At 42.3% G+C, this 16,069-nt stretch overlaps 1 protein-coding gene across 5 annotated transcripts in view; it reads right to left on the reverse strand.

Annotated features, from left to right (window-relative positions):
* Positions 1 to 11,825, reverse strand: part of myo9b (myosin IXb) — a 31,298-nt gene extending 19,473 nt beyond the window's left edge. For 3 of the 5 annotated variants that reach the window (XM_056420315.1, XM_056420314.1, XM_056420312.1), the window contains exons 1-4: positions 11,704 to 11,822; positions 10,160 to 10,995; positions 376 to 470; positions 147 to 209 (exon numbers count right to left, since the gene is read on the reverse strand). In XM_056420315.1, coding sequence (XP_056276290.1) covers positions 147 to 209; positions 376 to 470; positions 10,160 to 10,936 — 935 coding nt within the window. In that variant the 5' untranslated portion in view covers positions 10,937 to 10,995; positions 11,704 to 11,822. Of the gene's footprint in view, positions 1 to 146; positions 210 to 375; positions 471 to 10,159; positions 10,996 to 11,318; positions 11,396 to 11,703 lie in introns of those variants that run through there. The other 2 variants (XM_056420313.1, XM_056420316.1) reach the window with 2 other exon arrangements.
* Positions 11,826 to 16,069: the final 4,244 nt, after the last annotated feature.

Raw genomic sequence — 16,069 nt, forward strand, 5'->3', positions numbered from 1 at the left:
ACTGGCTTAGATTAGAGGTCAGAGTTCACGTACAATTTGATGACAACGTGAGCAAGGTTGATACCAGTTAAATATACATTTCATTGCCCGGGTTATGAATGTACAGTTAAAAAAAGAAATGTGAATGAGGAGTGTCTTCAACATACCGTTCCCCTGGATCTCTGGACGCAAGGCGGGACTTTTCCAGGAGGTACTTCTCAATAACTGCCCTGCGAGAGACAAGAGAACGTCAACAAAACCTATGAAGCTTTATGACATAGGAAGAAACTGTTAAACAAAACAACCATGACAACTGTTCAGTCTGCCGCAGAAGCCTTGATTATTTACTAAATAAGAAGAGAAGGTTGGGTAGAACATTAAACCACGAAGCCTTACCCTCTGATGACGCCGCTCTGCAGATAGTGGAGCTGGATGAACTTCCCAAAGCGACTGGAGTTGTTGTTCTCTGCCGTTTTAGCGTTGCCGAAGGCCTGTTGAAAACATAGGGAACATAAGTTTTCACTAAATAAGCAGACACATTTGTAGGCATGTTATCATGGACACTGGCACCTCAGTGCTAAACACTGGAAATGTTTACAGCGCAGAGCAGCGATCCAATAAATCAGCTTGGTGTTTGGGTGGCAGGAGGCCGTTTCTGTTTCAACATTATGAAACAGTGAAGATCTAGTTGGTCGACCACTGAACTAGAGCTGCAATTTGACGATATTTTCATTCATTCTTGATGAATTAATCTCGTGATCCATTTTCTAAATCTGATCTAAATTGTTTTCTGGATTTAAGAACAGGTTTTGCCAGTACAATATTTCTGCGAAAATTAAAAATGTTTGTTTTAATTTTTCCATTCACTCCAAAAAGTCATGCAAATTAAAAACTCACCTAAAACATTTTAATGGTTTTAATCTTATATAATTTGCAATGAAAGCCTCTTGTGGCTGAAATTAGCATTACAACAACAACTCTTTTTTTCACTGAACAATTTTTTTTGATGAACCTCGAAAAATTATCTTACATACAAACTTTTTCCATATGTTCTTAAATCACAAACAGGGGGGGAAAAAAATGTAGATCAAATGGATCAACAGATCTTCCATATGAGAAAGAACATTGAACATAAAACGCATTATATACAATTAAACTTTACTGAAAATATAACTGATGTGTTATTTGCTATTTGATTTCAAATGAACGCTGCGAAGAGGTTCAGTACCACAACATTATCATTAATAATTCACTCATCTCTGTGTAATATTTCAGTACACTGCCTGAACTCATTGACTGCAATGCATTCTCACTGTTTGTTGGCCACTAATGCCATTAAACCAAGAGACTCACACTACTCAAGCACAGGATTAAGTGGCCACAAACATTACAAATAAAAGCTCTCTCTATCCAGTGGACACTAATCTGAGGTATATTTTGCAGATACTTTTACTGATTGCCAGGAAAATGATAACTCTGAATTGGAAGGATGCATAACCAGCAACCATAACTCAGTGGAGACAGAGATTAAATCAATGGAATAAAATGACTGCAAAGTTACAAATGACCAACGATATCTTAACAAGACGAAGGACTTGTGTTACATTATACCTTGTGTCAATATTTAACCTATATATACACTACTCTACAACTGAGAGGGGTAGAGGTAACAAAACCAAACTGGACCACTAGAATACCACTAGTAAACAAATGTGTAAATATCTGATATGCATGTCAGTTTTATTCTTCTTCTCATTTTAATGATTTTTTATCTTACTTTAGTTATATTTTTTATTTCATTTTATATTTACTGCTTATTTCATTTAATTGTACTCAATTGAACTATTCAGTCCTTCTCTCCCTCCTCATTGAACCCTCCTCGTGGAGTGTGTGTGTACAAGTATATACATGTGGCAAGGGTCGGGTGGGAATGATCTGCGGGTGTGTATGTGGATATGGACGTTGTGTGTGAGTGTGGGCATTTGTTGATGTAGATGTTCGTGTATGTGAGATTGGCATTCGTACTCGCTGTGGGCGGGACTATGGATACTGATACTACTGTTTTCACTGTTTGTTTTGTTGTGTTTATTTATTTAAATGTCACAGATTGCTCCTTTTGGTTGAAAATGCAAAAGAAAAAGTATAAATAAATAAATAAAAGCTCCATTAAGCAGCGTTATTGTCCACTTCTCAATAAAGCTTCTGAATAAACAGAGTGGTGTTTCACTCTCACTTACAGTAAGACACACTTCCTTCTTCAGTTGATGGTGTTTTATGCAACACCAATTCTCTGTATTTCTTTTTACACTTCAATGACATTTAGTTATTTTAAATGTATTAATCAATTACCACAACATTGACAGCAATTCTCACAATTGCTGAATTTATCCAGTAATGAAACGCTTTTTAGTTTCATATCTAAATTAAATATTTCTACCTTTCAACAACGCAAGTAATTTAAAAGTCACTTTGGGATCTGAAAATCGTGACGAGCATTCGTCATTCTGTGTGACTGGAGACGGTCTCTAAGGTTCACCATCAACAAATAAACGGACTCCACCTGCGAAAACTCACCGCCGACTGACACACAGGATTATGAGCTGCAGCTGATTCTGGATCAGCTTCTACTTCCCAACTTTGAACCGTTCTCAAAGGAAAATCTAAATCCAAACTGAGCCCATGTCAGAAGTACTCCCTCTTTCCAGTTTGAGATATGCTGACGGTCGTGTCTCAACAGGCAGAGCAATGCTTATGCCAACAGTGAGTTAGACCTGCAGACTGCACTCAACCCAGAATGACTGGAATGTTCCTTCTCTGTGCACCTCTGTAAATACAGTGCATGGTTTTCATTTTCAACCGGCTCAATCAAACATATAGAAATAATTCGAAAAACTACACGCGGTGAGAAGATGGTATCGAGAGGAGGGCGAGCAACAGATGTTTGCCACGTCCTAGTTTGGGCTCGAACACTAAAAGCTGCTTTCAGGTAGATCTGGTTCGCTTGTAAAGCAAAACAAATTCCAAGTTTATCACCAGGAATTTGGCCTCGAAAAACTGCCAGCAAGGTGGGGAATACCAGTGGAACACTGTGAAAGGTTCAATGACATTGGATTTGACTTTCACTTCCAAAGCTTTTTGTCATCTGATGTACTGTCCATTCATATGGGCAGTGGCTGCTAAGAAGGACATACATAAACTACAAATGGTTCAAAACAGAGCTGCCAGATTAGCACTCCAGTGTTCAATTAGAACTAAGACTGCATATATGCACTCTCGCCTGTCATGGTTCTCAGTTGAAACTCAACTTCACTTTTGTCTTCTCATGTTTTTCAGGAAAGTCGTATTTAATCAGACACCGGTATATTTCTTCAATCAGTTACAATACACATTTAACAGACATAACCACAACACAAGGAATGCTAGTTTAGGTCAATTGATACCGCCAACCCCAAGAACTAACCTCCTCAAACGTACTGTTATCTATCGTGCAATTACCGCTTGGAACTTACTATACTACCTCCTCGTTTAACTCACATGAGTAATAATCTTATCATTCAAAAAACAATTAAAGGTGCACCTAAGAACATTCACCACTTGACGTATTCTATTGCTTTTTAGTCATCTGATTTTCTTATACTCTGATATCTTATCCTTCGACTGTACTGTGCATCTGACTGCACTATTTTTTACTTTGTTGTACTATTTTTAACTGTTGGTTTCACGATATGTTTTGTATGTTTTTGTATGTATTGTATTTTGTCCTTTCTGTGGACCCCAGGATGATTAGCGGTCGCTAAGGCGTCAGCTAATGGGGATCCAATAAATAAACAAATAAACAAAGCTGCTGGACACTATTTATTTAGAAAATTGACAAACTGATGCTGATTTATTGAGCAAAAGGGCCAAACTATCTCTGGTTCTAGCCTCTCAAATGTGGGGATATTCTGCTTATATTAGGGCTGGGCGATATGGAGAAAAGCTAATACCACAATGTTTTTTAACCAAATACAACAATATCAATATTACGACAATATTGTAGGGTTGACATGTTTATATGATTGGATCTTTTGATAAATCAGTAATGTAGATATAATGACTACAAGAAATAAAAAGTCTGATACATTAATAAAACTACATCAGTTTGAAAATGCCACCTTGTTTTGGTAATTAAGATGTAAATGTTTACTATATTCTGGCATTAATCACACAAATGATCTATAGATTCATACTTGAGCAATCATCACTAGTCGCTTAGGATTTACGCAGGTAACCCAAAGAGTCCATCATTTTTAACCCTATAAATCCCAAGATAAAAAGCAGCAATTAGAGGACAGTCTTATTTTTTGTCTTGCAACCCCTTGCATGGCTCACAATCCCCAGGCTGGGAAAGACTGGTCTAGTCCATATTTTAAAAGTCCCGCTGATCAGTGACGACCTCGTGATTATGGGACAGGTCCTTAATCTGTGAGTTTCCACCTGAACATTGAATTAGAAAACTGTTGCAACCGGTGCTACGTTAGCTGCAGGATACTGAAAGGGATATACATCAGGTGCGTCTTAAAATTTAGAAGAACAAAAAAGGAGAAAGAACGAGTGGAAGGGTGCACTTGTGAGAATGACGTGAAAGCAAAAGAAAGAAAGAAAGAAAAAATTAAGAGAGAAATTGAAGGAAAAGATGTTGATACGTTGTAGTGTAGGTTTGCACACAGCCCTGACTGAGCCTGTTCTGACACGTTCCTGCTTCTCTTCTCTCGCTGGTTATCACTCAAAGACAACGCCCTTCAGATCCCCTCTCTGGAGCTCGGCGCTCACCTTACTGAACACCAACAACCGATACAAACAACCACTAACACAAACAACCAACAACCCCCCCCCCCCTGTACTTAATAAAGGCAGGTGCAATCACCTGCTGGCTACCGACTTTAGATTTATTCCATATTTCAAATACTTCTAAAACCTCGACAGGCTGCAGTTTCACAATCTCCTGCAGTTTCTGTCGAGTGAGATGATAATGAATTCAAAGTTAGAAAAAAGAAAAAAATGTCACGGTTTTGTATATTCAAATAAATAAAAAAAAGGAACAAGCATGTTCGGGTGTGACTCGTGCCTAGAAAAGAAATCCCAAGATGGCAGAAGAGGTTTTGCAAAGCAGCCAAACTATAGAACAAAAAGAAAAGAAAGAGGATTAACAGACAAATTGATCCTCATTACTACAGGAGGCATTTTGCCAATCTGGCTTGGCCTATATTGATATTCTGTTTTGGTGTCAACACAAGTGCACGTTCTTTACGTTTTCTCCTCGTCTCCTTGAGCCAACGCTCTGGCTCTTTTGAACGCCGATCAGGAAAAGAGCCCAAAGGAACACACCGTCGGATCAGTTACCAGGAAAAAGACCTACGCTGTTGCTTTAGAAACTCGTTGGACTCGTTCAGAGAGAATCCATATAATACATATACTCTCTAACCAAAGGCTGCCCCCATGGGATTATGGGATTGTGTGTGTGTGTGTGTGTGTGTGTGTGTGTGTGATCAGTAACAAAGCGGGCCAGGATCCTTGGTGAAAAGGTTAGTTGCTCGATTGATGTTCACTGGAACATATTTAACTGGTGCAAAACAAAGAGACACAAGCAGCACTTTCGAGAACAGCATGAAAAAAAAGAAGGTTTTGTTTCATAAAAGAACAGAAACTAACGAATGCATTTGCTCCCACTTGGAGATTTGTTCTCAGTTCCTTTGAGTCTCTAAAAGGTTTGGTAAGTAGCAAGGAGGCGAGTACTTCCTGAAAAGAAAAGCATTCGGCCTATTTTCACGCAGTTGTCATTTACATCGTGTAATTCGATCACAATCACGGGGAAATATGCCGTTTTGTAACTCATTGACAAAAAGTGACCGTCGCACACGGCTCTAAAGTAAACACATAATTTAACCTAAATGAGTGAGAGTGAAACTGAAAGATTTTACTTCTTTTAAAGTGTGAATTCCGAGTTTAGCTTTTTGGGGCCTTTTTATTTGAAGAAATGTCTTAACTGAAATTTCACGATACAAATATTGAAAAACAGTGATATATAAATATACTGTATTACTGATCACCAAAATTCAGCATGACATTTATGGATTTTCTAGATTATTTTAAAACTGGTAAATGTTTGTGGCCCTTTATAAATCATAGATCCGACAGCCTCTTTGTGGTTACTGTTGATGACACCCATTCTCGCTTTTTCATTGCAGAAAATTAAAAACACCATGTTACTAATATGACATATCTCCCCTCTGAGGGAGGTGGTTTCTTTATGGCACAGGTCTAAAGAGAAGGACTTTAAAAAAGAGTAAGTTATTTATAGGATGCTAAACTAGTTTCAGTGAGCTGAAGCCTGAGCACATTAATCTGGTGATCAGCAAAACCAAATCCGTAGGTGTCAGAGTCTCGTGAAGCAACATTTGACCTTTCTTGAATCACTTGTGCATGCAAGTTGATGACTGGTGTGGTAAAAGATTTGGATGGGCGAGGTTACACTGGAAATGACACAAATTACGTCAATAAAAAAAGGGAGGACCAGAACAATACGCTCTCAGGTGCTCAAAATACATAGCATACGTTTTTGTTGAATACGTTTGTTTGTTTTGTATTCATTGTTTGGCCTGTGTCATAAAATAGTGAAACATGCCCATAAAATAGCCCAAAGCGGTATTTCTAGTTCACCCCAAAATCAAAAAATCGGATTAACAATATTTCTCTCACCTGTGATTCTATTTATCTATCTAAATGAAAGAAATGTTACTTTCTGGATTATTGTTATTCTGAGTTTGTACTCTTGCACTTATTGTAAGTCGCTTTGGATAGAAGCGTCTGCTAAATGACATGTAATGTAATGTAATGAAAATTGCTTTGGTGCGAGTTCCCTTGGGCTCAATCCGCGGCGCCCACAGGACCAGAAGACATACTTGAAATTCACGTTTGCGGGCCCTCTCCCCCTAATCTAATATGAAATCGGGGGCCATCGGATTCTGCCTTCTCTGGAAATGTGTAGACAGTGTCAGGCCGTGCGAGTTCTCTAGAAACTCCCATTAATATGATCTATGTTGACGAATAGCACGACGACAGGTAAGATCGTCTGGATTCTGTCCCTTTAATAAGTCAATCAGTTGAGAATCTGGAACTAGACAATGTTTGTCAGTTTTGATTGACAAATGACCCGGTTAATAATATTATATTAATTCATATTAACCTTCTGTTGACTGACTGATCATTTGGCCCTTGGCTCGAGCCGCATGAATAGAATAGAATAGAAATATACTTTATTAATCCCCAAGGGGAAATTTGTCGAGCCAGTAGCAGCAACACAAGAATAAAAAATAAAAATAAAATAAAAACACAAAATATAAGAAGGGTTAGGTGATCTGGGCAAGAGTGAACTTGTTGTAGCCAGCCTCAGGCAGAATGTTGTCCTGTCTCCTCTCTCTCTCCTTGTGGGCGCGTGAGGAGAGGAGAGAAAGTACTCCTCCCTCTCCTGTGGTGTGGGAGGTGGTGGGGTTCCGTCCATGGACACAACACAAGTTTCTTCAACGCTCTCTCTCCACCACCTGTTCCATCGGCTGTCGATGGAGACGCCAGGTATACTCCTCCTCCACCCATGTCCCCGCCCCAGGACAGGACACCAGGTAGGAGCCCTTCTCTGCTCTTCCCCACCACATCTCTGGTCTTGGCCTTTGCTTCAACGTTCAGCCGGTGGTGGTTACTTTACACTCACACAACAAACTTACTCCTGCTCCTCCTCCCCCCTCCCCCCCCTCACCACCCTACACTGCACCACTCCAGAATCATCACAGAGCAGACTGCAGATGCTCCGTGCTGTGCAGTGTGAAGGGTGTACAGGAGAAGAGGAAGAGACAGAAACAACAGGGGCTGTTTCGTTCAGACACCACATCACTGACCACCCACGGCCCCAGCACACAACAAACTGTGGCCTGCCTGTGAGGTAGTAGTCATCAGTCAGGAGCAGGAGACACAGCCGCCCGCACCACCATCACTCCAGCAGTTAAATGCACTGGAAGTCCAAAAAAGTGACTACAGAGACACCGGTTCCATCCCATCGAGAAGGCTCTCGTTGCAGCAGGTAGATGATGGCGTCGTCCACCCATGAGGCTGGTAGTGCAAAGCAAGAGGGTCCAACGACACGATGATTTCGGCGATAGAGGGCCGTAAGACCACCACCCCAGCACCAGCATCACATGGGAGTGGAGGTGGTCGCGGTAGGTCGATGAGGCGGCCAGATGGTGTTGGGACAGGGACTGCGGCAGGGACACGGCACGGGACACAGCACCTCACCCTCCCCCTCCCAGGGCAAGGGTTGAGAAGGACACAGGCAGACAGCTGGGTGCGCAGGTCTTGGGGTGGGCTGGGGGGCCATTAGCCCCTTCCATCAGTTCTCAGCTCAGCGCTCTTTGCGTGGTCTCTAGCTGTCTTCTTCTCGAGAGGGAGAGAGCACAGAGAGAGGGAGGGATGGAGGGCTCGTGGAGCCCAGCTCAGGGCAGGGGAGCAGGGGGAGAGGGGGAGGTGTGGAGGGTGGAGGAGTGTGTGGGAGAGGTGAGGCTGGCTATTGAAAAAAACAACTTGGCTGAAAAAAAACTCCTCCAGCTCCTGGCTGTCTCCACCAGCCCCCAGCCAGTCCCTCCCACCTCCCAGTCCCTCCCACTTGTGTTGTTCAGCCAGTGTTTGGCCTCTTCAGCTGGGTTGGCCTCCAGCTTCCTCCTGTAAAACCTCTCCTCCCTGAGCTTCACCTCTCAGTCTCATGCTGGGCTCCAGACCTGAAACTGTCTCCAGACCTGAAGCAGCTTTCTTTCTGTTGGTGAAGCCTTCAGGGTCTGTTGGTTGGTTAGCTGTCAGTGTTAGGGCAGTGTATTCCGGTTCCTGAAATGGTGGTGTTTGATGTCCTCCATGTATCGATCAGTGATGTCCAGTCGTTGACTACTGTTGATGTCCTCCCCCGTCCACCCAGAGCAGTCCACCTCCTCCAACCAGCTCCTGTGGACCTGTCACAGTCCCCAGAACACACCCTCACAGTCAGTCGCAGCAGCCACCAGCCTCTTCACCACAGGAAGGCAGCGGACAGGTCACCTGCCCTACCAGGAGATGGGGCCTGCGTGATATAGTCATAGTAGTATTAGTCATAGTATAGCAGTGATACAGTTGTTGGTTGAGTTTTGGGTTTGTGGTGTGGTGCGTTGGCGATAATGTGTGTGGTGGCAGAGCTTTAGGTGATGTGGTGTGAGCGGTGTCAGGTGTGATGGTGATGACAGCAGAAGCAGACACATGGGCAGGTGTTCACAGCACGTGGATGGTGTGCGCGCTTCCTGAGCGGCAGCTGCGCGCGGGCACCACACGGCAAATCGTCAACTCTCTCGGCAAATAGTACGGGCGCATCCCGCGGCCAGGTTACTTCAACAGCTCAGTTCATTCACATAAACACCGCATCCCGGACATTCTTACACCCCCGCCTCTTCTTCTCGCCAAGCCGCCCCCCCTCTTCTGGGCAACTCTGTGTAGCGTCTCTGTCAGCGCCGGGTCCTGGCCGCTGCCGCCGGGGCGCTCGTGATCCGGATAGTCCCGCGGCACACAAGCAGTGAAGCTCCGAGATCCTCCTCGCCACCAAGCCATCTCGACCTATTCCCGTGCAAATCGCTCATCCGTCTGTTTCACCCTCCTCGTTCCGATCCCTCGTAGGGTTTGTATCTCTACAGCGCTTCCACCTTCTCCGTGCTCTCCGCGGCGCCTGAGCTCCACGCCCGCTAGCCGCGAGATCACAGGTCTGTCTTGTGCAGGCAGCGAAGCTGCGAGTGCAGAGCGCGATCAGCTGAGCCACCCAGCGCTGAGCACGCCGAGGTCATTCACAAAAGTGCTGTAGCTCACGCGTAAAACGACAAAGTGAACAAAAGTAGAAAAGAATTTAGACAAAAAAGTAGAAAAGAAGTAAAAAAAAGGGAAAAGTGCAAAAGAAAAAGAAAAAAAAAAAAGAAAAAAAAAAAGAAAAAAAAAAAAAAGAAAAAAAAAAGCAAAACGCAACTAAAGCGCCGCTGGAACCTTTAGAACATTTGATATCGAGACAACACAAAAGTGTCCTGCTGCAACAGATGGGTGTTAGTTTTTTTTCAACAGGTGGCCAGATTCACACAAAGTGACCTACCTCTAGCACCGGGCCGGCCCCGAGGACGGTCCGCTCCAGTCCGCTGGAGTACGTCTTCTTGCTGATGGCAGTCAGGCAGTGGATGAGATAACTGCTGCTCTCAGTCTTCCCTGAGCCACTCTCGCCAGACAACACAATACACTGGTTGACCTGCCGGTTCAGCATTGCACGGAGCGCCACGTCCGCGATGGCAAATATATGAGGGCTTAGTTTGCCCAGTGGCTGGTTCTCGTACATCTTGACATACTTGGGATTGTAGTACAGAGGTAAGAATTTATTGGGATTGATGGCGATGAGGATGTTGCTGGCGTAGGTGTAGATTTTGAGCCTGTAGAAGCGCTGGCGTAACACCTCCAGAATACCCTCCTCAGTCACAGTTTGGAGGTCACAGAGATCATCGTAGTCCTTACTGCTGTTTTCTACCCGGTTGCCTCCATTGTTGGCTTGCTGGTCCTGCAGGATGAAGTAGTACCCATGGGTCTGAGGGTGCCACCTCTGTGCTATTGGCGGCCACAGCAGGACTCTCTCCAGAGGGCAGTCCCCGGCCTCCAGCAACCTCTCCTCTCTCCCAGGTCTCCTGACCTCCAGCAGGCTGTACGTCTGGCCGGCATTCAGGCCCAGAGTGACCACGGTGTTGTGGATGACCGACCTCGCCGTGTCCCCAGCGCTGACCTGCAGGGGACAGTAGGTGGCGTCCTGGGGAAGCCTGGTGTAGATCTGCACCACACGCGCCTCGCCATCATGTTCAGGGGGCCCGGCTCTTTCCGTAGCGCTCATCCTGATTTACAGATGGGCTCCAGCATCACTCACTGCCCCGTGCCCTCTGCCAGCCTCCTCTGGAGAAACAAACACATCATGTGACCAAAGGGCAGTTTCAACATGAAGGGGAATACAAGCAGGAATGACTGTAAAAGCACAGGTTGATTTCATTTGCATTTCATATTCTTTACAGTATAATTGATGTATTTATGGTACAAAAACTAGTGCAACAGGCATATAGAAGCAAATGTCTATTAAATTGCCTCGTTTCCCTCCACTGTATCAACATGTAAATATGGCTACTTACTTTATAAACGATAGCCAGCATTTCCCGTTCTCCCATGAAAATTCCCACTTTTTTATCCGTCAAACTAAACCAAAATGTCAAAATAAGTCTTACCTTTTGAATAATAAACACTTGTTTCATATTTAAAAGCCGAACTACTCCTGGAAGCGACGAGAAGAGGAAGATCTCTGGCGTTAGCGAACTCCCACCACACAACTTAAGGAAATGTAAACCGTTTATTCACCTGAGCTTCCCCTACGAAGGTGCGCCGAGAAGCTGCTTGTTGTTACTCGTTTTTAAATGACTAAAAGGTAGATTAAATTTAACGCTTTCACAAACTAGAGTTTCTTTAAGCAAATCGAGATTAACGTCTCCGCGTCGTCCCCGGGAATCGAAAAGTTGGGCGAACGTTACTTCCTAGATTTTGGTCCACAAACGAACACACACGAACACACCCGTCGACGACGAGGTGGACATAAATGTCTCTCCCTTCACTGACCTGAGCGATGTCACACCTTAGCCAACAGGAGATAAAACTGCTGGAAAAAAACACCACGGAACTTTGTATCAGACAGAGAGACAGAGAGAGAGAGAGAAAGAGAGAGAGGTGACACTTTCACATTACCGAGGAGAAGAAGTTGACAGAGAGCGACACCACGGAGCGATTGAATTAACCTCATGACGGGTGAGTTGTGGGGGTTGAGCGCCCCCTGGTGGCGGTCGGAGGCATCACATCCAGTTTATGGCACACCAAGAGTACACTTTACCAGCTAAAGGCAGTAGGCCTACATTTACTCATTGTTATCCGGACTTGCGCTTCACTATTGTACTTTGTATTACACTATATTTTATCTCACTATGTTAGTCTTTCAAACGGGTTGTTATATTGTTTTGTACTGGTTCTATGAAAATTATTTAACTTGTTCTTTTTTTAAATTATAGAATATTCTGTTGTATGTTTCGGTTTGTTAGGCACTAAATAATATCACAATACGTGGTATCATTGTGTATATGACAAGTAAATGTGATTCGATGTTAAATTAACAGCTAATTGACAGAAGTTGTTACTTTACAGATTAAGATATTCATATGAATATATATATATATATATATATATATATATATATATATTGGTGCTATTTGTTCATTATTTTGGTTGCAAGTTACGGTCCCCTTATTTTTCTTTCGTGTTTCATATAATATTGTCCAGACTCCAGAAAGCACATTCAGAGGGGAGAGGATGGTCAGCGGCACAAACAATAGACAAAGTGTTTGGTGTGGTGATTCTGGTTTTAATGGCAGGATCCTGCATCCCGGTCTAACCTCTTAAAACTGGTCCAGAGGCTCCAAATCCTTTTGACAATGTAAATAAACATTCTGGCCTCAAATTGTTTTGTGAAAGTAGCAGCTACAACTCCACAGGGACTGAGACTTGTTGAACCTGTGAGTTTTGGCCTTTTATTCACAGAGGACACTATTATATTTAATGTATGCAGGATCCAATCAAAACCCATTCATATAATGCAAATGTGCAGTAAATCTTGAGCAGATAATGTTGTTCCGACTGCAGCTGCGTTGATTTTTTTATCTAAGTGGACAGACACATTTTTTTTCTCCTCTTCTTGCTGGTGACCGCAATGTTCTTATAAACTACCCTCTGTCATTTAAAACACACACACACACACACACACACACACACACACACACACACACACACACACACACACACACACACACACACACACAAAGGCAACGCAAGTCTTTTCTATATGGCCTGCTTTCTATCTTCTCTGTTTGTTTATTTATTTAATCTTTTACTGTGTATTGTACTTTGCTCTATACACTGTCGATGGTTTTTGGCCACTTTTATAGACAATTTTTTAAAATTGACTACCGTATTGCACTTTGTGACACTTTGTCTGTGATAACTGCAATATAAATAAACTTTATTTACTTACTCATATCACATTTCAAACAAAAAGATAATTTAAAGCACTTTAAATAATCGTTAAAGAGGAATTGCAGCATAAACCATTTACATGCAAATGTAAGGGATAGGAACAATAACATTTGAAACAAATACAATATTGTTCAAAAAGTAAGTTTAAAGTGAATACCAAAACTAAGACAGCTATTGTAAATACAACTAAACCGAATGAGAGATAGCTGTTGATATTTTACTGCAGGATTACGTCACATTGAGAGAAGTGTTTTAATCCTTACTCAGTCTTTGACATCTTCAAGAACCCATACAGATTTAATAAGAGGCACTCTACACCTTCAGGTGAGATAATGCAAGTGTCAGACAGGAATAATGAACACACATAATGACGAAATAAAAAGTCCAGTCTGTATTTTGGACTGATTTATAGTGCCACAGATACAGTATGTTATTGTAGAGTGAGAAAAACGTCTTTTTATTGGCTATATGACATTTGGCATGTGTGCATATGTGTAAATCAACCAGTCCACAGGAAGATGAAAAATTGTTTATCCATGGAAGATGTGCAAAATTAATAGCACCAGTTTTGCTAATGCAGCGTCACCTTTCCATTCAGACTGCAGAGGTGTTGAGCCGCTGTGTCCCACTTTAGTGAAGCAGCTCGCTGACGCACTGACAGCTTATTATGGGATGAGCAATGAGGAGAGGCAACGTGAAGTATTACTCAGCACAAATCAGCTGCTGTTCATAAGGACTACCTGCAGAGGCAGCCAGATTCACACAGAGACACACTAGGACACAGACACACACACACACACACACACAGAAACGCAAATTCAGAAACATTGTCATTTGCGATGTGCTCCTTCTCATTTAACCGGGACCATGGTAACAGCCTGGTTCACTCTGATTGGGTCACATTAGATGCCACTCTTGTTCCTGCTGGACTGAGCCAGTTCTGCAAAGACACACTGTATCCAGTTCAGTAGGCACAGGAGTGCACAACTCAGGGGGGGAAAAGTTATCACAATCCCAAAATGATTTAAAACAGAGTTTAACCAGCAGTGGTTCTAATTTAAAGGAAACATAAGCTCATAGTTGAGTTGTTAATGATACTTTCATTGACTAAAATCATCTTTATCTGGAAAAATCTGCAGCTTTCTGGGAAAAATATTTTCCAGAAATATAGTGTTGAAAATGAACATCTCCTCACTCTGTTGAGTACCGTGTGTCTGGACACGCAAGACTTTTAAAGCATTCCTCTTTTACAGTACAGGTGGCCATTCAAGTGCATCCTTCTCCCCTCTCCTTTCTGTTCGGGAACAACATGTGAGAGCTCATTATTTCATGTCAGACACTGAACTTAGCCACTGTGAACAATCCCTGTTTGGTTCAATGCTCACTAATGAGCTAAGTTCTGCATCTTCAGAAAAGTCATCCCATAGTAATATTCGTAGCAGGAAATCTGAACTTTGTGACTCTCATTCTGCAAGAAAAAAATATATATTCAAACAACTTATAAAATTATACAGATTTTAAATGGAGAACATGGATTTCATTCATGTTGCACTCATACTCAGACCTCTAAAATTAATATTATATGTTGCATAATCCACCAGCTGCTTTCGTGCTGTAATTTATCCAAATGACAAATCCATGTCCACTGCAGGCAAAGACGCCATTAAATACAAATAAAAAAAGTAATGAGCTTATAACATCAAACTGTATTAGTTTAATATATTACACTGACCACTATTATAAGAGTAAACGGTGAGGAGACATAAGGTGATGGAGTTGGACCTCAGTTTTATTCATTCCAAATGCAATCTGCAAAGCTCTTACCTCCAGTAACCTGCATGCTAATAAACCTTGTAAAAAGTGAATTGCCTCACATCAATCATCATATCCAGTTGTGGAGGAATTATTTAGACTATTTAAGTAATTTCAAGTAATATAACAGAATGGTAGAATCTTATAATTATATAAGATATAATTATTTTAACTCGTAAGATGCATGCACGCTGCATTTGAAATGTTGCAGAAATGTTTCTAAAATCTAAATTTGTTCAGAAATTTGTAACTATAGCTTTTATATGAACGTAATAGAGTAAATAGTCATGTAAAGTATCTCTATGTTGTACTTAAGCACAGTATTTGTATTTGGCTACTTTCCCCACCTATAATTACCAAAGAAGGCGATGCAGGCCTCAGCTTTCTGCACACCAAGGCCAGAAGGTTCAGTACACTTCATGTAGATGACTGCAAGGCGTTTGCTAAACTTTAGACGCAGCTATCGGCTTTCTCTTTTCACACAGTGGGTATATACCTTCTCTCCCTGGCTGTGAGGAGTCTACCTCCATCGTTTGTCCTCGGATAGTTTGTCTGAGCCTCAGGACGCAGGCTCAGTTTTCAGAATAAACTGTTAGTCCGACCAAACAGCGGTGTCATGACATCACCGCTCGGTGGAAAACAACACTCTCTCTCACGTTCACGCCGGCTCCATCTGGAGCCTTGCGTGTGAAAATATTGCACACGCAGGCATCAATTGTGATCTTGATTTAATAACTTACGATAAATCTTCAAGCGTCACATGATCATATTTAGACTCTTCTCTCCACCGACTTGCACTCGTTATATCTTTATAACAAGAACAAGAACTTCTACATGGGAGGATGAAACATATTCACAATTAGATCATCATGTCATTTCCTCAAATCAGTCACCAGCATTGTCTGTGTTCACAAAAGGACTTGGATTTCACACTCTCGCAGAGGCACACATCTTGTAAACACAACCCCAGAGTTGGATTATAGTTTCAAGGCTATCAGTGTCAAAGTGAAGTTACCTGAGCTCGAATGCCATAATGTCACTTTGCACCCTGCTTCAGGAGAAGAAAAGGCAGCTGCAGCCTTTGTCATCCCGC

Source organism: Pseudoliparis swirei, chromosome 8 (assembly GCF_029220125.1).
Source record: "Pseudoliparis swirei isolate HS2019 ecotype Mariana Trench chromosome 8, NWPU_hadal_v1, whole genome shotgun sequence".
In the NCBI taxonomy this organism is placed as follows: domain Eukaryota; kingdom Metazoa; phylum Chordata; class Actinopteri; order Perciformes; family Liparidae; genus Pseudoliparis; species Pseudoliparis swirei.